At 39.5% G+C, this 24,475-nt stretch overlaps 2 protein-coding genes across 3 annotated transcripts; one reads left to right on the forward strand and one right to left on the reverse strand.

Moving 5' to 3' along the window:
- Nucleotides 1-310: 310 nt before the first annotated feature.
- LOC149001463 (squamosa promoter-binding-like protein 14) lies at nt 311-20,175 on the forward strand. Its single transcript, XM_089136664.1, has 3 exons — nt 311-1,098; nt 18,941-19,080; nt 19,200-20,175. The coding sequence occupies exons 1-3, from the start codon at nt 710-712 to the stop codon at nt 19,838-19,840; spliced, it is 1,170 nt and encodes a 389-aa protein (XP_088992790.1). The 5' UTR covers nt 311-709; the 3' UTR covers nt 19,841-20,175.
- Nucleotides 20,176-20,227: 52 nt separating this feature from the next.
- LOC149001464 (D111/G-patch domain-containing protein) lies at nt 20,228-22,050 on the reverse strand. Of its 2 annotated transcripts, XM_089136667.1 has the most exons (4): nt 21,730-22,045; nt 21,119-21,655; nt 20,807-20,872; nt 20,228-20,712 (listed from the first exon to the last, which is right to left on the reverse strand). In XM_089136667.1, the coding sequence occupies exons 1-4, from the start codon at nt 21,844-21,846 to the stop codon at nt 20,653-20,655; spliced, it is 780 nt and encodes a 259-aa protein (XP_088992793.1). In that variant the 5' UTR covers nt 21,847-22,045; the 3' UTR covers nt 20,228-20,652. The 2 variants fall into 2 exon arrangements, with proteins under 2 accessions (XP_088992793.1, XP_088992791.1); XM_089136665.1 differs by lacking the exons at nt 20,228-20,712; nt 20,807-20,872 and having other exon boundaries at nt 20,904-21,655; nt 21,730-22,050.
- Between the last annotated feature and the right edge of the window lie 2,425 nt (nt 22,051-24,475).

The following is a 24,475-nucleotide window of genomic DNA, read 5'->3' on the forward strand; positions in this document are numbered from 1 at the left end:
CTCGGTCTCATTTGAAAGTAAGATCACCCACCTGTTTTGGTATCAAAAGAGAGAATCTGAATTTGGAAAGCCAAGAGTGTGACAGAAAACTTTTGTCTTGTTCCATTTTCACCGAAACACTATTTCTCTGTGCATCTCTGTTTCCCAACATATACGTATCAGTACTGTATGTAAGTATGTGACTAGTTAAAGCTGCCTCGAGAAATGGTCGATTCTGTGTTTTTACGAAAGCCAACTTTAATGACCAGAAAAAAGAAGATTTCAAAAAGCTTACGGTTCTTGAACCCAACTCCAAGAATACCAAGAGTGCCTCTCTCTCTCTCGCTCTCTCTCTTCTCGCTCTAAAGACACGCACTCACGTACAAGAGTGCCTCTGTTTCTCTCTCTCTCTCTCCCCCTCTGTCTCTCTCTCTCTCTACTAAATTGTTTTGGAAAGTGTCTCCTCAGAGTACTATAACCCAAGCTGTCATGGCCCAAATGGCGGGTGTTGGCTTTTTGCTTCCCGAACAGCAACTCCAGCAGCAGCATAGAGGCCGGAGAGCTGTATCCATCAACACCTCTGACGGCCTCCTTTTTCCCATTAGTCCTTTTGAATCTTTTATTGCTTTACCTACAAAACCTCACTCACATTCCATTCATGGTCTATTCTTCTTTATCATTCACTCACTTTTGCGCCATGGATAGAAAAATAGAATAGAGAACGCGCCGCATGGAGTTAACATCGGATTCCGTGGCTGCGGCTGCAGCTTCTGGGTCGTCTGATTCTGTCAATGGTTTGAAATTTGGCCAAAAAATCTACTTTGAAGATGTGGGTATTGGAATTCCTTCAAAATCGGTTTCCGGGTCGTCGTCGGTTACGGTTCCTGTTTCTGGGGAGTCGTTGGCAGGTCCACTTCCACCGCCGCCGGCGCCACCGAGGAAGGGTAGAGGAGTTCTGCAAGGTGGGCAGCCTCCGAAATGTCAGGTTGAGGGGTGTATGGTGGATCTGAGCGATGCGAAAGTTTACTATTCCAGGCACAAGGTTTGTGGGATGCACTCCAAGTCTCCTAAGGTCATTGTTGCAGGCTTGGAGCAGAGGTTCTGTCAGCAGTGTAGCAGGTCAGTTAGGTTTTTTCTCTCTTTCTCTTTCTCTTTCTCTTTCTCTTTCTCTTTCTCTCTCCTTTGTGTATTACCCGTTTTAGATATTGTGATTCAGTTAGTCAAGTCTTATTCTGAAGCTTAGTATTTTTAAGGTTTTGTGTTGAGTGTTTCATTATTTCTGCCATGGTTGGAGGTTTAGACTTCTTGTTTTGTGTTTCTGATTTGTGAAATAGTTCTGTTATCGCTCGATGATTCGTTTTCTGATAGTTTTAGTGTTTTCTTGGATTTGCTTCGGCTTAGTCTTTCGCTACGTGCTGTTGTTTCTTGGGTTTCTGACAGAACTGTTTCTTGTGGTCGTGAACTCACCTTTTCTGTAACTTATTTTGTTTTGTGAATCCTGAAGTCTGAACTTTTGAGAATTATTGGGCACAGATATAAGTTATCTTGCATTTGGATGTATTTATGAATTTGGTTTGATGTATTTTGGATGTGTAGTGCTGTTTTTTGCAACTCAAATTTTCTTTTCTTCGCTCTCTTCTGCTACTTTTTGTGTAAGCGGAATTTTGGGATTTTCTCTTTCTGTAGGTCGAAAGAAGGAAAAAAAAGAGTTCCCGAAAACAAAGTAATGACTAAAATCCCTTAGGTGCTTTTTTTTAAAGTTTTTAGAGACTCTGAAAAAGAAAATTGCACTGTGGGTCCTGATCATCCCTAATGAGTAATGACTTCACCTAACCATAAAAGCCAGTCCACAGTTAAGTTTACCACAGCTAAAACATATACGTTTAGGTAACTGCGGATGTGTAGTGGGTTGCTTTTGAATCTGGTCATGAATGACTGAACACTAGAGTTTTGAATCCTGTGGCCAGTTCTGCAGACTGATTTCTTATATTTACTTATTATGTTTTTGATGGAAATTTTTTTCTGTATCTAGAGTCTCTAACTCGGATCTGAATGAGGAGATATAAAGGCAATTCTGTCTCTCTTTCTGTCTTTGGATAAAGTAATGAATGACATTCTATTAGTGACTGTAATTTACCATGCTTGAGTATGAACCGAAAGTCCCATTTCTGACTTATACTGTGTGACTTGCTGCCCTCTATGTTTGCTTTACCTCCTTTATACTGCGATTGATTGCTTTGCGAAGAGGACAGACAAATCTCAAGCCACTTGTATTTTCGGTCCAGAAATGAAGGAGAGGTCAGGGGGAAATTAAATAAATTTCAAGAGAAGTAATCCTGGCTCTCTCATTGCGCCCACTGTGTGCAAAAATTGTAGGAAGACAAAATTCAGCTAAAGTGATAGAATTAGGGAAGCAAAGTAATAATTTGGATATTCACCAAAAAAAGTAACGATTTGTTCCCACCTAAAAGAAACCATAATATCACAAACTTCTCAAACAAATAAATATTTTTATTGGTAAGGGCACACAGCTTTGATGATTTGTAACAACAAGTTTAAGAGGATCCGTTTCATGTAAAATCCTTAGCTTAAGCCTTTAGGGTGGACCACAAGGTGATATTTCGTGGGTTATCTCACTTTATTCAGTATGGTATAAAACTAGGTTTGTTTGTCGTCCTCCCTAAGTTGTCGGCTCATGCGTATAGCCAGGTGTGTTAGGAGCCACACATGAGGTGTGTTAATCAAGGAAATGAAAAAAAGAGGGAAGATGAAGAAAGAAGAAGTTGATGTAGATCAGATAAGCTTCATGTAGGATAATGAAACTTCCTGTGTATATGTAATGGGGTTCCCTCCATCCCCTTCTTATCCTTTTGCTCCTTGATATAATCTAACAAGGTTTGAGTGTTGAGGTGTTGTGAAGCATAGAGATTTAATCCCACCATTGATTATTCGGGATCTTGGATATCTGTTCTTATGACATTGGGCAATCTTTGCCAAGTAGCTTTAGATTTTGGGTTGGATCCCCCAAGAGGCATATATACGGCCTGGTAGAATTACCTTATGATTTTTTTGACTTAATACTTAGGAGCCAAACAGTTTAAATTTTTCGCATCAATTTATGATTTTCTGAGTTTGAGCAATTGCACACTTTTGTCTTCTTGATTTGCAAAGATTTATTCAACCACAGCAATTTCCAATTATGTACTGTTGGTTGATCAAAGGGAATTATATGTGTTGAGCGTAAAAGTTTTTCTTCATCCATTTTCAAACTTAATTCTGTTTAAACTGTCCAATTCTGGCATCGTATTTTTTCTACTCAACTAATGCTTCCATTATAAGTCTATTTAGCCAGGTGTACATTCCCTAATTTCTCATTTTTACCAATTGCATTACTTGGTTATCTCCCAAACACTATTCTGGATAGTAGTGGTACCAGGCTCAAGTCCTGTTTTCTCTTGGTCTCTACAGGGTAAACTGGAGTTGGTCCTAAGTATGCGTTTGGTAATAATCTTTCCTGAAAATGACGTTCTTCTCTAGAATCATTTTCTGGTGTTTTCATTAATGAATGGTGGTCACAATTTTGGCTGTTTGGTAAAACTTGTGCTCAGAACTTTTGAGAATGGTTGTGGAACAAATTAATGTTTGGTAATTTTTGTTCTTAAGAATGATTTTATGATGAAAGCTGCCATTATACATATATAAAATAGGCCCTTTTTTTTTTTTGGTTGTGCGGAGTCTAATATACTAAATCGTACTTTAATATTTAAAATACAAAAAGAAAAAAAGAGATAATTATTGTTGCCCCCTTGTATAATAAGCTTAATTATTAATAGAACCCTGCTCTTTATGAAATTACTAGTGCCCTCTCACTTCTAATGGCGTTAAGAGGCTATTAAAGTTATATGTGTAGTTTCCATTTTGCCCTTCATTATTATTAGTTAGAATTAAAGAGCCGAAAGGCAAAGTTACCCTCGTTTAGAAAAACCATATGAAATGCCGATTTTGCCTTTATGTTTTTCTCATTTTTGATTTCAAAGAGTTGAATCTTGATGAGTGAATAAATAGTGACAAACCTTAGGATTATTTTGCTGTTTTTGGAAAATGCAAATATGCCACGCCACCAGCTGACTAAAAGAGCTTAACAGTAGCAGGCATTAGTAATTTCAAGTTAAGTCTTAGGCTAAATTAGTAATCTCAAAACTATGGGTGATAAGGTAGTAATTAAGCTATAGTTTGTGGGGGACATTGGTAATTATCCCTTGTTTAAAGTCTTTAATTTTAATTTTAATTTTTTTATGAAAGTGGGAAGGGGTTGAATCATGTGTGAAGGAAATTTAAGTTGTGTGTAATCCCTTTTTGTTTCCAAGAGTTGCTTTTTAATCTTGAAAATGACGAAGTATGTCAAAGTTGTTTTGCAAAAAGCCTTTTCAAGCATGAAAATTGAACCGGTTCATTTCCTGAGAATGATAGAACGACCCAATTTGCCAAACGCATTTTGGTCGTTTTTCTATGTTCTGAGAACGATAGAACGCTGAAAATAGTTCTCTAGCCCGTTACCAAATGTGCCCTAAGTTTCCGCAGTTCTTTGCATGAAGCGTCGCAGCCACAACTTTTGGACTATGATGAAGAAATTGAAAGGACAATATGAGGGAATTGAGAACAACAATGTAACACCCGGGCTTCACATTGCAAGGTGAATCGATTGGATCGAACACCATCCTACCTTGATCAAACACAAGGATTCTCCATAGAGAAGGAATGCTAACAAAGCAATTTGATTTCAATTCAGAAGTTGTCTTCACCTTTTACATAAGTCTCTTTATATAGCATTCTAAAGAGACATAAACATTAATAGTAACATCCAACCACTAGCTAACACCACCTATCTATTAATAACTCAATTACTACCTAACTCTTTGACAAATGAAAACTTCTTTGTCAATGAGTTCTTTTATTTTCAAACCACATCCCCTTTTATTGACTTTTCAAAAACTAGACTTGGACTTAGGTCTAGACTATGAAGTTCAACATATGTGGGCTAATTTCAACCCACTAAAACAGTTTAGCCCATGAAAGCCATGGGCTGATTCAGGTGATAGCTTTAGGCCTTTGATGGGCCTAAGTACTATCATGTCGTGGACGATTCTTCCATTTGACGAGGAAAGCATGGTATCTAGTGCCACAACGAGTGGTTTTGTAAGAGTCATCCAAAACCTCCTCAATGATGTCAGTGATTGGTGGCTTGAGTTGGGGCAACCTCAACATATGTTCAGTGTCTCCAACATCAAAGTGGTGTCCTACATAAAGATGTAAGTCAGCCACGTTGAAGACGTTGCTTATGTTCATTTCTTTTGGTAGCTCGAGTACATAAGCATTTGGTCTAATGTGGTTCTGCACCTTGTGTGGACCCATCTTCTTTGGATGGAGTTTGTTGTTGACCCCATGTTGGAACCTTTCTGGGTTGATACGAACTATCACCATGTCTCTCAGTTGAAACTCCACATATCGTCGATGACGATCTATTGTAGCCTTGTAGTCATCATTGTTGAGAGCTATTCTTCGGCGAACGTCAACATATACCTCTGTGATATGACGCAGAAACTCGTTAGCCTTCTCGCGTGCTTGTGGTGGTAGTGGAATGAGGTCTATCGGCCGTCAGGGTTGAACTCCGAGTAGAATCTCAAAAAGAGTACAACCTGTCGTACGATTAACTGAACTGTTGTAAGCAAACTCAGCTATGTCGAGTATGGATGGCCATGTCTTCTCATAGGCATGAACCAAACACCTCATTAAGTTTCCCAAGCTTTGATTCACCACCTTTGTTTGCTCGTCAGTTTGTGGATGGAATGCGGTTGAAAACTGTAATTTTGTTTTAGTTTTCAGCCACGATGTCTTCCAAAAGCAGCTCGTGAACTTGACATCATGATTTGAGACAATGCTACTTGGTAACCCATGTAGTCGTACAACCTCCTTAAAGAATATCTTTGCAATGTGAGATGCATCAAAGGTCTTGCAATATGGTATAAATTGAGCCATCTTTGAAAAACGATCAACCACAACCATGATGGAGTCAGATCGCTCTTTTTGAGGGTAGCCCAAGTACGAAATCCATACTAATATAAATCCAAGGTGCATGAGGAACTGGTAATGGTGAGTACAGACCTGTATTTTGCTTGGTTCCCTTGGCTAGCTGACAAACTCTGCATCTCTTGATTACATTATCAACATCCTTTGCAATATGAGGCCAATAATCTCGATTGGTAACTTGTATGATAGTCTTATCCCTGCCGAAGTGACCTCCCAAACCTCCTCCATGCAGCTCCCGTATGATGTGATGTCGTAGGGAGGAATTTGAAATGCATAACCGAGTTCCCAAAAACAAATACTCATCGTGAAGTGAGTATTTATGATCCTTGTTGTAACTCCTTGTATGGCATGCTAAAATCTTCGTCAAATGCGTACTCATCACGTATCTGATCAATGCTAACTGCATGTGTTGAGAATGTGCTAAGAGTAAGTATTTTTCGGCTCAATGCATCAGCCACTGTATTCTCCTTTCCTGCTTTGTACTTCATTGTGAACACAAACTCTTGTAGATAAGCAACCCATTTAGCGTGCTTGTTGCTAATTGACTTCTGTGAATGTAAATACTTGAGGGCCTCTTGATCGGTATAGAGAATGAACTTTTTGCCGATGAGATAATGTCTTCAATGGCGTAACACCTGGACAACAACATACAACTAGATCATATGTTGAATAACGTCGCTTAGCATCGTTAAGTTTCTCGCTATAGAAAGCGATAGGGTGCCCTCCTTGTATTAATACACCTCCTAGACCAATATGTGAGGCATCAGTTGCTACCTCAAATATCTTGTAGAAATCTGGCAGGCGAAGTATTGGAGCCTCTGTCATCTTTTGCTTGATAAGATGAAAGGCTTTGGTTGCCGCTGCTGTCCACTTGAACTCACCTTTGCTTTGCTTCAAACACTCGGTAATAGGTGCCATGACTGCACTAAAGTTCCGAATGAATCTCCTGTAAAACGATGCAAGTCCATGAAAACTACGAACCTCGGTGATTGTCTTTGGTGTAGCCCAATCTGTTATACTTTTTATCTTCTTTGGATCAGCTTCAAGCCCTTGTGATGAGACAATAAAACCAAGGAACACAACCTTTGGCAGCATAAAGGAGCATTTCTTGAGATTAATGTATAGCTTCTCATGGTGAAGTACTCTCAAGACTTGCCGTAGATGATCGATGTGATCGTCTGGATGCTTGTTGTAGATCATTATATCATCAAAGTATACGACAAAAAATTGACCAATAAAAGGACGGAGTTCTTGTATCATCACCCTCATGAATTTACTAGGTGCATTTGTCAGATTAAAAGGCATGACTTTCCATTCGAATAGTCCATCCTTGGTCTTGAAGGCAGTCTTCCACTCGTCTCCAAGTCTAATACGAATCTGATGATAGCCACTTCTAAGATCCAATTTGGAAAAGATCTTAGCCCTGGATAGCATTTCTAACATGTCATCAAGCCGCTGTATAGGAAACTTATACTTGACTGTAATCTTGTTGATTGCTCTACTGTCCACACACATGCACCATGAGCCATCCTTCTTTGGAGTCAGTAATGCTGGTACAACACATGGACTTAAGCTCTCCTGAATGAATCCTTTATGTAGCAACTCATTCACCTGTCTTTTGAGTTCATTGTGCTCTGTTGGGCTAAGGCGATAAGCCGGTAGGTTTGGTAACACCAAACCCGGTACCAAATCAATGGCATGTTGAATATCGCGCATAGGAGGTAGCTCATTAGGCAACTCATCAGGAACCACATCAGAAAAATCAGAAAGTAACTCTTTGATGGGTGGAGGGACTGTCACCTTAGGTGGAGGCATGACTTCCCTTGTAACAAGAGCCAATACCAGTCCTGTATCATGGCTAGTGTGAATGAACTCCTTGTGAGGAACAACTAACAGCTTCTTTTGCAGTATGGACAACAACTTTTGTGCTTCATTAGTCCCCTTTTGGTTAGTCCTCAAGGACCTCCGCTGACGCATTTCAGCTGGGACATTTGACTGGGTGGAGGACAGTGTGAAGTCCTTTGGACTTGAATACACACTGGTTTTTCTTCCCGCCGACCATAACATCATTATCATACATCCATGGTCGACCAAACAGAACATCAGTATGACGCATAGGGATTACATCACACCATACCTCTTCCTCATATCGATGGAGCTTCAGTGGTATGAAACACCGTTGATTTACCTCCAGAGTATTCCCATTCAACAAGGATACCCGATATGGTTGAGGGTGCTTCTCCACCTTCAAGTTTGCTTTCTTCGCAAAGGTGTCTAAAATAACGTTGACGTAGCTCCCACTGTCAACTATCACCAAAGCAGTATTATCTCCGGACTTCATACGGCTGTAGAATATAAAATTGCGCTGCCAGTCCTCTCCTTTGGTTTAAGCCACCAAGATGCGGCTTACTATATGAATGCCATAAGAATCACCTCTATTAGCATCATCCTCATCATATGCAGTTCCGTCATAGTTGCCATCATCGAGCGGGTATGGGAATAGATCAAGATCTTCTTCCTTTGTTGACTATTCTATCTTAGCAACAACATTAATCTTTTGACGTTGTGGGCAATATTTAGCATAATGTCCAACCTCTTGATAGTGAAAACATTGTGCTTGGCTGCCACTAGTCATAGGAGCCTTGCCCTTTTCTTGTTGGGTAGGAAATGTGGGTTGAGTAGGGGTGGTTGTTGTAGGTTTTGGTGCTGGAAATTTTCGCCTAGCCTCCCCGGCTTGGTATCTAAACCTTTTGTTGTTGGATTCCAATAATTCTTCCGCACGTAGGGCCTTTTCAAAACAATCCCGCACGTTCTCTACATCCACAACGCCATTGAACCTATTGATTTTAGGCCGTAAACCCAATCTGAAACTTGACAAGATTTGGATCTCTCTCAAATTCCTGTATGAGAAGAAAGAGAGTCAAATTGTTTCATATATTTTGCAACTGACAAGTTCCTTTGACGAAGAGAATTTAACTTGTCTTGTAGTTGCAATCAAAAAGTAGATGACAAATATTTTTCTCTCAGTTCTTCCTTCATTTCCTCCTATGTAGTAGGAGCTCTACCACAATTTTCCAATTCATATTCGCGAGTTCTCCATCATTCACGTGCAACTCCAACTAGCTTGTTACGTGCTAACTTCATCATTCGTACCTCTGATAGTTCATACCAATCAAAATAGTCATCCAATGCTGCCAACCAATAAAAAATGACTTGAGGATCATGCTTATTCGAGTATTCTTTGAGTTCAAGCTTAACCCTGTGAGAGTCACCAACATGCTTATTGAATGTAGGTTGTTCTCCAGCGAAATAACTTCGTAGGTGCTCCTCAAAAGTTGGTTGCACAACTGGAATCCTTTGGGGTCCTCTACCCATATTTCTCCGAGCAGGAAAATTGGCTACAGAATGAGCTGGATGGAATTCTTCACCAAGTGGAGGGTGAGGAACATGGTAGAGGCAGCAACTCTGGCCTTCAATTTTGAGAACCTCTCGTCCATTTGCTTCTGGTTCGCGGTGATTTGGTTGCTCAGTTGTTGAACCATCTCCATCATTGCCGCCATAGGATTAATTGGACTGGATGGTCCAAAATTTTCACTCCCTGTCATGGCTCTGATACCAAATAATGTACTACTGTATTTGCTTAATCAAAACGGTAGCCAAATAGGACCTTTCCCAGGGAATCAATTTCAGATTTGATAGACTTAAGATGAAATAGAATTGAGATGTGAAAGAGGGCTGAAACTAGAGTGTTATTATAAGGATAATAGCATGACAATGCGTGCTGAATCGATCTTCAAAACAGGGGCAAAACTATGATGAAGAAATTGAAAGGACAATACGAGGGAATTGAGAACAATGTAACACCCGGGTTTCACACAGCATGGTGGATCATTTGGATCGAACACCAACCTACTTTGATCAAACACAAGAATTCTCCATAGAGAAGGAATGCTAACAAAGCAATTTGATTTTAATTCATGAGTTGTCTTCACCTCCTACACAAGTCTCTTTATATAACATTCTAAAGAGACATAAACATTAATGGTAACATCCAACCTCTAGCTAACATCACCTACCTATTAATAACTTAACTACTATCTAACTCTTTGACAATGAGTTCTTTAATTTCAAACCATAGCCCCTTCTATTAACTTTTCAAAAACTAGACTTGGGCTTAGGTCTAAACTATGAAGTTCAACATATGTGGGCTAACTTTTACCTACTAAAACAGTCCTAGCCCATGAAAGCTATGGGTTGACTCAGGTGATAGCTTTAGGCCTTTGATGGGCCTAATCCGATGGGCTTTTTGTTTCTTAAATATGTCTTTAATTCTGCATCACTTTCACATAGCTTTAACAATATCCATAGGGAGTCACTGAACTTCTGAGTGCCGTGTCAGCCACACTCATTTTGTAAATATTCATATAGTGTCATGAATTGTTACACTTCCAGATCTCCCAAAAAATCGCTGCAGCAGCAGCAGCGGTGACACTTATGTTCCCTCTCAGTCAAACTTGGGCTATGCCCCCATTTAAGCACGTAAACAGTAATGGGCTACCCAAGGTTTGCTGATGATTTCAAACACAAGGGGCTAACCATTGCATGTTGGTCATATGGACAATGAAGAAGAGCATCATCAATGGTTCCCCTTGCACCTTGGCATGACTTTGAACAATCATATGACATCTTTGGTGGTTGGACTGTGCTCTCATAGCATTTATGCAACCTTTCCAAATAGACATTGGTCGTTTTTGGGGAATCCATGAGTTCTAAAGAATCTTTCTTTCAACCTGTGGAATCACATAGACACAACCTTTGGAGTCACACCCACTCTTGTAAAGGAAGACAGTTCAGGGACTAAAGAGGTACTTTGTCTGTAAGCTGACTTAATGGAGAAATGACCCTTTAGTTGAGGACTCCTACAAAGTTGATCCTCAGATTGTTTAGTACTAGGAGGGACCTTTAGGCTGAGTTCCGCTTTTGAGGATAAGAAAGTTGTTTACCTTACTAATGTTCCACTTAGCATCGCTAGTGAGGAGGTTGGACACCCAAGCATTTTACATTGTGGGGGGTATAGGGGAGTATACACTTTATCTAGGAATTGTCCCAAGTACTAATATTTCTTCCATTCCCCACAATCAAAAGGAAATCACTAAGAAGTAATACCTTGCCTTTCATAATACTCCTTAATCCCTGAGAGGGCTGGTTCCCTAGTGAAGCTGGTTGAAGGTATCCATCTGGGAAATAGATGCTACCAAGAAGTCTAACACAATGGAATTTGGCTTATGTGGGAGCTGCCACCCTGGCTTAGGCAACGTGGTAAAGTAAAGCATGATCTCTAAACCATTCCCATCCTTAGTTAATCCCAAAACGACCAGTGAATTTCCTCCCCATTGCTGTCCCCAAAGAGATCTGCTTCTTGCCCTGTTGAGGTCATCTGGGAGTTACCTGGGACCTTGTAACGGTCCATGGTGTAAATAGGGCTGCCATTGCTACAGCCTTTACAAGGACTAATCTACCAGGTGGAGAAATCATTTTTTCTTTCTACCCCGCTATCTTGTTTAGGTTTCTATCCTTGATCTCTGGAAGGCAGCCTTCTTGTTATGGCCACTCTTGGAAGACAAACCCAGGTATTTTTACCTGCGGTGACAAAAGTTGGCACCTCAAGAGTCATAACATAGATCCTGCATGGCTGGGCTGGAGTGTTTGGTTGAGTGCGACAGAAGACTTATGGAGATGCACAGCCAAGCTAGATGTTGCATAACAAATGCCAAGGATACTCTTCAGCCATTGAAAGGAACTGTGATTTGGTTGTAGGAAGATCAAACAGTTGTCTGAAAGAGGGAGTGGTCACCTGCGAGATACTTGTGCACCTGAAAATTGTTTTAGGAAGTCACTGTTAAAATCAAAGATGTGAGAAACCTAGTACATGTAATGAATGCGCTCAGAGAGAGTGGATCACCTTGGTGGATGCCTCTTAAGGGAAGAAGGAGCCTTTACTAGAAGAAGGTGCTAAGGTATTGTGAGATAGCCTAGTTCATATCTCAGAGAATCAAATCTCAAAAGCAGGGGCGGAGCCAGGATTGAACATTGGGGGGGGGGGCGAATGTATGTGGGCCAATGTGGGACCCACTGTAGGTCCCATATCATAATATATTATTATATTTTAATGTGGAGTTTACATTAAAAATTAAGTAAATTAATAGAAAATTCGTGAGTGAGAGAGAGAGAGAAAGGAATAATTTGAGAAAGAGAGTGAATACCTGATGTGGAGAAGATTTAGGAAAATTTCAAAATTTGCTAACTACTTCAATATTTTGTGAGATGTGTGAGAAAAAAAAAAGAGAAAAAATAGGAATAAAAGAGGAGATTCATGAGAGAATAAATAGAAATGAAAATAGGAGAGAATATATAAGGAAAAATTCATGGATCATGAGTTAGTTTTTAATTAGAATTTAACCTTTTATTCCTTAAAACTAGGGATTTAATTATAACCATTAGATAAAGATTATGAATGACATTTGTACCCATCATCTTTATCTTAAATTTTTATTTTTAATTTTTGGAGGGGGGCCAAATAGTGGTATATCACATTTAAAGATAGAGAGATAAGGAAAAAAACAAGGATATTTACAATTTCAAAAAATCCGGGGGGGGGGGGCATGGCCCCTTCCGGTCCCAACGTGGCTCCGCCACTGCTCAAAAGAGCTGCAGAATGGAAATCCCATTGAGTCCTGTCACATGCATTCTCCATGTCCAACATGAGTGCTGCATTGTGTACCCGACCAATCTTCTTACATTTAATCTGATGGAAGAGCTCATGTGCAATAGCATGTTCTCAGATATGCTGCACCGCAATAACACCATTACTTTGGGGCAATGATAAGGTCAATTTTTTATTTTTCAAGTCTAATGGGCGGACTCATTGCTTAAATTTTATAATCCATATTACATAGGCTTATAGATCTGAGCTGATCCAGAATGTCTGCCACCTTTGCTTTTGGGATGAGGCAAATACATGTGATGTTTAATTCCTAGAGGAGGAAGCCTTATGTAACTAGGGTCAGCAAGCTCAAGGACAAGGAGGCATGAAAATTGGGCCCAAATCAGCCCCCTGTCCATGTGGCAACCAGGGTTGGCTGCCCTAAAGGGTATTTTGGTCATTTTCATGCCCCCTTGGGTTTCCTAAGTCCAATTAGATTCTTTGCCTTATGAGGCGTCCAGAATATTTTATTTTCTTTAATTGATTTTGTCATAGTCAAGATAATCAAGAGTCCTAGTCTATGTGACAGTCTTAGTTGGAATCTTTGGAATCTATTTGCAAGATTCTTTCTAGATATTCTTATTTTATTTTGTTATTTCTTGTGGACTTAGTTGTCACTTAATTGGCAATAAAGTGTTTTTGAAGAGTTTTTTTTCTGTGGTTACAAGTAGTTGAGCCCAATGAGGTTTTCAAGATTTGACTCCAACTTCTTCAATGTAAAGCTATTTATCGCCCCCCACCTCCTTGTAAAGAATTCAGTTGAAGATTGAAGTTTAAGGCTTGGAGTTGTCAGACGCTAGTCAAGCTACCACATGACCTGGCTGAGAAGTTTTGAGTTATTTTTCCGAAATTCCAGCATTGTTCTTCATCTTGGTGATCACCTTCTTCAACTCAAGAGCAAACTGCAGCATCCCTAAACTAGTAAGTACATCCCAGCCCCCTGCGCTCTCGTGCGGCCTCTCTCTCTTCTTCCCTAGCCCATGCAAGGACTCCCCCACTTCTCCCCCTTCTAATGCAAACCATTACAGTTCCTCACCTACCCTGCAGCATCCCAAGAAACCTCCCCCACCCGTCCCAAACCCTGTGGCAACCCTCCCCAGCTCCCCTTCTCCTTCCCCCCTCATCTTACCTGTTTTTGATCTTGCAGAAGCATTAGAGAAGAAAGGAAACAAGAAAAGATAGAAAGGGAAGAGAAAAGAAAGAAATAATAGGGAAAGAAAGGAAAAGAATGGAAAAGAAAAGAAAGAATAGGAAAAGAAAGGAAAAGAAAGAAGAAAGAAAGGAAGAAGGAAGAAAGAAAGAAGGCAAGATCAAGAATCAAGATTCTTGAAAATCCCAAGAACCCATCCCATACCTAACCGTAAGATCCCTACCTGTCCCCTTGCCCAAAATATTAACCCTTACCTTCCCCTAGCTACATACTAAAGACGTTAGCCATTCCCATCCCATCTTAGGGTATTGTTGGTAGCCTTGAAACCCTAAAGTTTCCTAGTCTATCCCATCTGGTTGATTGTTAAAACCTAAACCCTTCCCTATACAAGACACAACTTTTCATATAGATCTAACCTTCCTAAGAATCCTTATTATCCTAAAATCACCATTTGTTACCAAAAACCATCCCATAGATAAAATCCTTACCTTAGGGATAACCGATTTGTTAAAGAAAGATCCTAAATGATAATCCAGATGAACCAGCAAGAACCAGACGTAGAAAGGTCCGATTGGTAGTCAAAGCTAGATGAATCAACAATAGCCAGAGCCATGGATGAAATATCTAACATCCCAATATTGAAGGTCACTTAGAGTATGGCCCATCGATGAACATTCTCTTGAAGATTCTTGTCACTGAAATGAAGATGAAGACTGGAGGAGGAATTGCCACACCAAAGTTAGAGTAGGAGGATCTTTAGCCAAAGTCATAGTGGACAGTGGGTGTAGTTCTAATGTAGTATCTAAGCTCTGTATCCAGAAGGCCAAGCTCCCAGTGGAAGAACATGCCGATCCTTGTTGAGTAGGTCTTCTCAACAATGAATATGCTGAGGAAAATTCAGATATCTTGTACCATTAGTCTCCATTCCTATTCTGAATAGATTTGGTGTAATATGGTTCCCATAAAGTGACTGGTTTAATTTTGGATAGACCCTAGTTATTTGATAATGATTTAACTATTTATGGGAGGGAGACTATTTGTAAGTTTGACCATAATGGGAAGAAAATTGTGTTCCTCCCCATGAATCTCCAAGAGGAGGCTAGGCAAAGAAAGGTCGATAGTTCAATCTAGGGTGAACCCAACCCCCAAGCACAACCTTTGGTGACCCTCCCTAAGAGTCTAGATGATCCCAAGGAGGAACCTAGTGTGCTGTTGGCACTAGCTACTCAGTCATAGACTTCTCAACTTGAAGTGGAACCACCAGCACAAGTCCAAGAATTTCTCAAAGAATTTTAGGACTCAGTCACAAGAGAAATCAGGGAGGAGCAGGCCCTCAGAGCAACTCAGAAGGATCCCAGTACCAAAACGCAACACTTGGTAGTTCCAGAATCTGAAGGACCCGGTAGAGAAAGCAACTAGAGATTAACTCCACCAAGGGAATTTGAACGACCTAGTCAAGAGGGCACCCAAGGCACCTCCACAAGCACTAAGGCTAAGACTCTACAGCTACAGGGTGAACCCTTTTTACCAATCCAGAAGCTTCTTCTAGAGTCGGTGCTGAAGGAGATTGATACAGACAAAGCTTAAGTAGAGAAGGACCAAATATTGATTCAAGCCCTTGACAACAAGGTCATAACAATTGAAGAATGTGTTACAACAGGAGATGAGGTCATAGTAATAACATCAGCCAAAGAAGGTGGTATAATAGATTATAGGGTCAAGTTCAAAGCCACAAATCCAGTTGGAGATGTGCCTGAAGAAGTACCCCACCTACTGGAAGTTCACTGAGCGTTTGAGTTGGAAGATGGAGAATTCTTGCCCCAAAAATTTGAAGAGACACCAGGAAAGTTGTCCGACCTAGTCCCTACTTCATGCAACCCTCATCATTCCCTTGAAGAATCTTCTGTAGGTGTCAAGGTAGATAAGATCAAACCAATCCAGGCTAACACCATGGAGGCAAAGAAGGTGATGGAGGACACTTCCTTAGAAGCCCTTGAAATTTAAGGTGCTGTGCTTGAAGAAATCAAGTATGGAGATGGCACTAGAGGAGTTCACGAAGGCATAGCCAAGGCAGCAATATTGATAGAAGTGGTGGAATAAGAAAACCCCAAAGTTTTTTAGGATCTTGGGAGGATGCCACATAGAGTATAGAGAACAAGTTGGGTTATAAATAGGGGGAAGGTGTGAGGAAAGCTTATTGGATGTTTCATGTGACGTTTGGGCAGCCCTTGGCTGAGGGCATCATTTGGTGTAGGGAGTGACTGACATCACCAAAACCATTGTATCTTTTATTTTGTTTTTTTCTTTGTTAGTCTAGTAGTTAAATCTTATTAGTTTTCGTGTTTGATTCATGAGTTCCTATCAATTGGTATTAGAGCGCGTTATGATCCGAGGGAAGGACAATGGAGATGGGATTGTCCATGTTTTCCGGTAGAAAGAATGTGAACGTATTTCTTATAGTGAACTAAGGAAAATAAGGACTAACTACAAGGACAGAGCGAGGAGAGGTGGCACGATGATGCTTCCCTAACTCACATGCCTCACATTTTAATTTAGATAAGGAATTTAAAGACAGAAATAAAAGCTGCAACTTAGCTGAAAAAAGATGACCTAAATGACAATGCCATTAGGACACAAATATGCCATTATCAGAGAGAAACATTTGGAGCAGCACGGTCTAGATAGTAAAGTCCATTCTGCTCACACCCTCCACAGATTGTCTTCCTCATGTGAAAATTCTGATAAACGCAAGAGGTAGGGGTAAATGTTACAGAACAATTTAAGGCTTTAGTCAACTAGCTTACAGATAATAAGTTAAGAAAAGTGAACAACATACAAAACTGATGTTAATGTAAGGGAAGGTGTGGGAGAAACACTTCTAAAACCTAAGATAGGTGTGGTAGTTCCATTAGCAATGATAACAAAACTATTTATAGTCGATTTAGAGAAAGAACTAAACATGGATGACTTACTAGTCATATGAACAGAAGCCCCTGAATTGATGATCCAAGTGGTGGATGTAGAAGTAAGGTTGAGTTACCTGCATGAGAAAGGCCTAAGATGTTCAAGAATATAGACACTAACAGCTTGGGACCATAATAAGTAGTTGGAACTACTTGTTAATTTAATGGATGTGATCTGTACATAATGTCAAATCTTTTCTTACTAAGTTGGAGAGTTATTTTTTCAGATTCATTTGTCGTAACTTCTTGTTGGGGTTCTACAGGAGTGGAGGATGATTCATTTGAGTTTAGCCTGTTGAGGATAAACACAAACTCAGTTTCAGAGTTAGATATATCGGGCTTTGAACCTGTGCTTAAAGCATAATTAATATTAGTTTTGTCATTTACTTCTTTCTCAAAGACTCTCATAGTCTCATAACTATTTTCTTCACAGAACTTTTCATTTTCTTATGGGATTTAGTCTTTTGAAGGCATTCTGAGGCAAAATGCGCGATTTTCACATTATCTCCTAAAGGTCCCTCAGACTCGGCAGTACTCGTGGTGGAATCACTATTTATGTCCGACATGAAAAACTGAAGTGGATCTTTAATGAAAACTCACCTAATGCTATTGGCACTAGTACTGTAGTAGAAATCACAATAACTGAGATAATAAAAGCATGAACAGCAGCCTGAACTTGGAGAGCATATAGCAAACAATTTTCTTCTGAGTACAGAATTGATTGATAGGTTAGGGTAGATAACTGAAGTCGATCCAAGCTCTGGGGTCTTCAGTACAAGCAGTAGTAGATATAGGAAGATCAGATTACATGAAAAACTGATCTAAAACATATTAGTTGCTGCAATAGGTGGCTGCACACCAAGACAAGAAAAGAAATCTCTCTCAGAAGACGTTGATTTGAAGAACTCTAGTTTGATTATTAGAGCTCTGATACCATGTTAGAAACCATACTAAGAAACAAACCAGAAGCTAGAACAAAGAAGGAAGCAAAAAACCCGAAGAAAAGGAAGAAGAAGAAGAAGAATGTGCAAGCATAAAATATCTCATACTAGCAGAGAATATCTCCATGCGATTCTGGATAGATGTCCAGAATTGCGGGCCACTTTATTTACAAGCAGCAATCTGCAATTATGATAGACCAGGACAGAATATTCTGTCCAATAAAATAAGAATTAATATTGAAGACTATTCAGTCCAATATTCTGTTTGCATAAAAATAGAAAGCAAGAATTCATAAAAATAGAAACTGCAGATCAAAATAGAAACTACAGAAGATCCAGATCTCCAATCGAACTTCAGCTGTATCCATATCTCAGGTAAATCTTAACACGATTATTTAAACACTTCCCGCTCTCCCGATGTAGGATCACTATGCACCATTTGCTATATAAAAATGAAAAAAGAAATGATAGATTACTGGACTAAATGATAGAATAGTAGACTAAGTAATGCATCAAGACTATATAATATCTCTTAAGAAATCTCGAAGGGGCATATTAGAACCAAGCAGGAATTCTCATTTGTATTCACCTAAAAAAAAGAATCCTCGTTAGTTCTCTGTGAAATTTGGAAGAAGATACTAGCATGTGCACTTGTGCATTACTAAGTATCTTCGAAGGTTTGTGATAACCAGGCCCTAGGCCTTCAAACAGCGCTGTGTAAAAGGACAAATTCATGGTGGGGATCAGCAAATTTTCTCCTATGATTAATTTTAATTTGATAGCTCAATATGTTGTCGTTGAAGGTTGTCTGGTTTTCCTTTGTTTAATGCTTTAACATTGCCTTGTTGATGACTTGGACCCTTTGAGATAAAGGATGCTTACATACCTCGTAACAGCTTTCGTTTATTAGCTTATCAACTAAAAGTTCTTGATTGTTTTCTCCCTGATTTACTGTCATCAAAAAACCATATTTCTTTTTCCATGTTTTGGAGTACTTGATTATCCAGTCTTGGATGACTACTTTGGATAAACATGTTCTGTGTTATTCAATTTACAGGTTTCATCAGCTTCCTGAATTTGACCAAGGGAAGCGGAGTTGTCGTAGGCGTTTGGCAGGGCATAATGAGCGTCGTAGAAAGCCATCAGCTGGCTCTTTATTTGGTTCGCGCTTTGGGCAGCTGTCATCATCTTTCCAGGGTTAGACGAGATCGGCATAATTGCTTTTGGAGAGGAACACTAACACTGCATTTTTTCCCAGTAAGATTTTATCTCAGTTGGATAACCAGGTTAATATTTTGATTATCAATTGACTGCAGCCAGCAGGAGAGTTGGAGGCTTTCTCATGGATTTCTCAATGCACTCGAGGCTGCCTTCAAGGGAAGCGTGGTCAACTGCAAGTGACAGCCATCGGCCGAGCTACCAACCAACGGCTACGGGGAAGTTGTTTCCACAATCATGGCATGGAAGCCCAGAAAGGCGACCTGCTAACGTCTTGTCTCATGTACCCCCCATGTACATGCAAGGTTCAACAGGTGGAACAGCCTTCTCCAATGCTAATATTCCTTCGGATGAATGTTTTGCTGGAGTCTCTGACTCCAGCTGTGCTCTCTCTCTTCTGTCAAATCAGCCATGGGGCTCCAGAAATCAAGTATCTAGTCTTTCAGCAGACACCTTAAAAGATGCAGATGGAGCTTCAGTAGTTCATTCAGTAGCACCACATGGTGCTTCATCAAGTGACATTGCAAGAAACACATGGAGTTTCAAGGGCAATGCAGTCGGTTTTAGTTGTCCACAACAAATGCCACACGATCTGGGTGTTGGACAAGTCTCGCAATGTGTTGGCATTCAGTTCTCAGATGACCTTGAGTTGGCTCATCAGAGAAGCCATCAAGACATTGGACTAGGAAGTGCCAGGGGATGTGGCTCCTCCAACAGCCAGATGCACTGGTCTCTCTAGAGACTGGGTATGGAGCAGTGACTGTTCCATGTTACTTGGATTACTTCTGTCCGTACTGAAGGTTTGCATCTTGGTTTGATAAATAATCCATTTTGTGCTACCAGTGACTTAAATTTAGTCTGCTATATCCTGAGTTTGAGCCTGGTGAACAATGGTTGCTATCCTCAAGTGTTTGTAATGTCGACACTCGACAGAAATAGTAACATTGTCGATGATGGTTGAAACACTAAAATCACTTAAGATATGCTATGGAGTGGTATCTGTATGAACTTAATTGTTACACGTCTCAATTATGTGGTGTGGTATTTCTGCATTTTCTGGTGATTCTCTGTCAAAAGCTGATCTTAGGAGTAGATCTGGCAAATTTATTCAGTAGAACGTACTTAGATGTTGATGATTTGCAGTCAGATGTGGCCAGGAAAAATTCCGCGTATGTTCATACGTTACCAGCTTGAACAGGAAACAAGACAATCTTAAATGAATACTACAAAATTGTCTTAATAAAGACGAGTCAAATGGGTACTCTTTTCTCTTCCCACTGTATTCCGATTCTGAGTTAATGGTATACAATCACAGGGTGTGAGTTGTGTTGAAGCTAGTACAGATGAAACCTAAACTCTCTTCTAATGGCAAATACAACACCCCAAAACACTTTTGACAATTTTACAATTCTTGCCATGTACTTCTGATGTGGTTCCATCTGTCAGTACTGTGTTGGTAGCTGGTCCCTGGAGGTCTTGGATTCAATTCTCAGCATAGAAATTCTCGGAACCCACTTGTTTCTTTGCTGCGTTCTATGGCATGAGCAGGGCTCAATGGTCATCCTCATTAGTTCCTGGACAGTTGGACTCCAGTGCTTCTACTGATTCATACTGAAATAAGAGTAATGTGAATGTAAACAACAATCAGAATTTTCCATGCTTTGAAATTAATCCTGAAGGTAGGGAGTATGGGTGTTCATCTTACTTGACATCCACAGTAGAGGCAGTATCGATGTTCATCTCTGAGCTTCGTCAATATCTCTAGCAAATCCTGCATCCATGATTTCAACATGTTTTGAGTGCAAAAGGAAAGAGAGAAAGAACCCATGTAGCAGGAGCTGCTTCTGGCTCAATTTTCAGAGGCAATGACCAACATGGTGAGAGGCAAATTCAACTCTACAAATGGGTGTTTGATTATCTTGAATTGTAGACAGAAGAACCCATGTTGATGCAAAAGAAATTTAGAATGCAAGGCAAAGATTAAGGAAAGAAATTCAATCCATGACAAGAAACAAACCTCTTCGGTTATCACTTCTTCTTCTTCCTCCTCTTCAGCTCCATCACTATCTTCGTCTTCTTCCTTGTCAGATTCGATAACCTCCTTGTTCTCCAACTGGGCTAGTGCTGCTTTAGCCTTGATGAAATCACCAGCAATCTTGCGACTTCTCCACTGAGACTTTTGCCGAGAACCAAACTCAGCCATTAAAGCTTCTTCGTTCTTGCTCCTCATCTTCGTCATTGCCTCTTCTCTTCTCTGCTTCTCCTTGTGTGGGTCTTCCCTCCCAATCCCAGCCCGTGACCGCCGAATCTCGAGCCCAACCGGCTGGGCCAGACCGGAACCGTCTTTGCCCAGCGCTGAACCAGGATTGTAACCCATCTGCTTCAACATCTTGAACCCGATGTTGGATTGAGGAATCGCATAATCCAGTTTCGCTAGGGTTTGGTCATCTTCTTCCCTCTGCTTCCGCTCTCGATCGAGTTTCCGTTGTTCTCGCCAGTTGAAGGTTTTAAGTTTCTTCTTTGATGGTTCATCGACATGGGTTTTAGAGAAGCTCTGTGTAGAGGAAAGAAGTTAGGGTTTTGGTTAATTAAACATTAGAAGGACGAGAGAAACCATGAATTGATTACCTTTTTCTGGGAGGTTTTTGAAGCCTCGTTGTTTTCGGGAGGGAGGAACAGAGAGAGATCGCCCATGTAATCTTCGTCGCCATCTTCAGTTTTTGTATTTTTATTAGTTGACGCCATTAATTCGAGCTTGAGAACACAACGGCGGCGGAAGAATTACAGTGAACGAGTGTTCCACCTGTAAGGCAGTTCAGGGGGATGATTCGGTGTTCTCCATGCCCGTGGTGAGAAATGAATTAGAATGAGTACTGTTTGGATTTTCTAGAATGCATTCTTAGAAACTGAACGCTACTTAGATGCATGTTTCATTAAAATGCATTTTTGAATTTTTGCTCCCATAAGTGATAAGTTTCGAGAAAGTAATTTCGAGAAAGTCGTTTGAGGTGGCACAACCACGTTCAACGGAGACCTATAAATGCCCTATACGGAGAAGTGATATAATCATATATTTTTTTTTGGTAAAATCCATATTGAAGGAACTACAAGAGTTAAGGGTAGATCTAAGATAACTTTAGAATAAGTGGTGTGAAATGATATGTATAGTTTAGGTTTTGTATCTACCATGACCTCGAACAGAACTAATTGGAGAGCAAGAATCCATGTAGCCGACTCTATTTAGTTGGAACAAGGCTTATTATTGTTGTTGTTGAATAGTTTGAAATTTCATCGAATATCTTATATATTATTATTGCCTAAAATTGAAAATCAAGGATCAAAACTCAAAGAAAATGATCTTTCATTGAAAATCACTTTATTGAGTCGACAAACGATTAATACCTCTTAGTGAAGAGACTATGGTTTTAACTCTCATGGTGATAACTTTAAATTATAAAAGTTACCATGAGGCTGTAGTCAAGACAAGTGCAAGTGTGCAACCACGAAACCACTATGTATATCGACCTCATCTTTCTTTTTTTTTGTTTTTTGTTTTTTTTTGGGATAATTACTATTGCCCCCCTATACTTTGATTTTATTACTAATGTATCCCTGTATTTTGCAAAATTATTAATCCAACCTTTAATTTTGTCTATAATTACTAATGCCCCCCTACTGTTAAGTTCCGTTAGTTTATTGATGATGTGGCATCTCCATATTTTTTAAAAATCCCAAAATACCCTTTTACTTATCTCTTTACTTATTTACCCTTTTGTCAAGTTACAGTAATACCCTTAATTAATTGTAGAGAAAAAAATAATCATAATCTGTTTTACTTTAAAAAAAATCACCAAAATAAAGAAATAATAATTGAATAAAATTAAAATAGAAACCGAAGAGGAGGGAAGATAGAATTCAACTCAAATTTGAAAACTGAATATCACCTATTTTGTTAATTCCTTCTCTGGCAAGATTTTGTGGTTTCGTCAATGGTGGGTTAGTAAAGCGGTTAAAAGTCTAAACTCCCATGGGGAGGTGTTACGTTTCGTTTCCAATATTAAAAAAGCACCAGTCCCAAAAAAAAAAAAAAATTTGTGATTTCCTTCCCTACGTATGCTAGAGAAGAAGGTGGGAAACCAAATCGAATTTGAATTTTGCCAATTTCTTTAATTCAAAATAAATAAGTTTAGTGAAGGTAGAAAACCAATATTTTTTTAATTCAAAATAAATGAAGTTAGGGTAAAATTGACATTTATAAATGGGGTCGTTTCGTCTTTTGATTTCTTAATCTTAATGAAGGACAAAGTGGACATTACATATTCAAACTTAACGGTTACTTAACACCGTTATAAGGAAGGGGGCAACAGTAATTTTGTAAAGAACAGGATTTTATTAGTAATAAAATCAAAGTACAGGGGGGCAACAGTAATTATCCCTTTTTTTTTGATCAAAGAAAAACTAGACCTCATCTTTCTAGTGGGTGCATTTGTTACAAAATTTTACTAGAGCATGCGTGGATAGCTCAACCACGCAGCATGGTGATTTTTCTTTTCTCCTTTGTTAACCTTGGGCACACAGCTCCTTGGCTTAACTATTTTTGTTTGTCGATATTGGTCAAATGACATGAATTCAGTCATTTATCGTGGTTAAATGAGAACTACTCCACTTTCATTGGAAGTAGAAATTGTATTAAACGTGTAAGTGGCCCTAATATAGGAGAATGGACCTAAAATCTCATACTTCCTTAGAACATCTATTATTAACAAGATTACCTACCACTTTGGAATTTCCCATGTTTGTGGCTTGTACCTCAAATGGGAAAGACCCTAGGATGGTAAGTTAAAAAGGGATCCAATTTCTAACCACACGAAGAGGAAAATTTTGGATTCAAAAATACGATTCAAACCATTTGATGAGTGTTTAGAGTGCCTTGGTATTTGATGCATATTGTGTTCGAAATCCTAGAGTTAACAGCTGAATTTCATGAATGAACCTTTAACCACCATGTTCGTGAAATGAACTTATGTGCGGGCTTCCTGACTGAATTCTTTCAATCCACCCAAGAAGTCTTTCCACCCTCAGTCATAGCCCCGGGCTCTTATTTATTTATAAATTTCTGACAGATGTCCAATCTTAAAGCAAAATGCCCATTTTTTTTTATGTAAATGAGTTAAATTACAAATTAATACCATTAAACACCATTATAGCTTTCTTTTTTGGGTAGAATAAACCCCTTTATAGCTAATTTATCCAAAAAAAAAAAAATGAATTTTGCTTTGATGTTACACACCTCAAGAATTCAACCATATGAGTTGCTTTTTATGTGAGAGGATTTAGGCTCATTAAATAAGAACAATAATGTGGACATGAGGGG

This window comes from Hakea prostrata, chromosome 10 (genome assembly GCF_041222555.1).
Source record: "Hakea prostrata isolate BN-2017 chromosome 10, UWA_Hpros_2, whole genome shotgun sequence".
Taxonomy (NCBI): Eukaryota; Viridiplantae; Streptophyta; class Magnoliopsida; order Proteales; family Proteaceae; genus Hakea; species Hakea prostrata.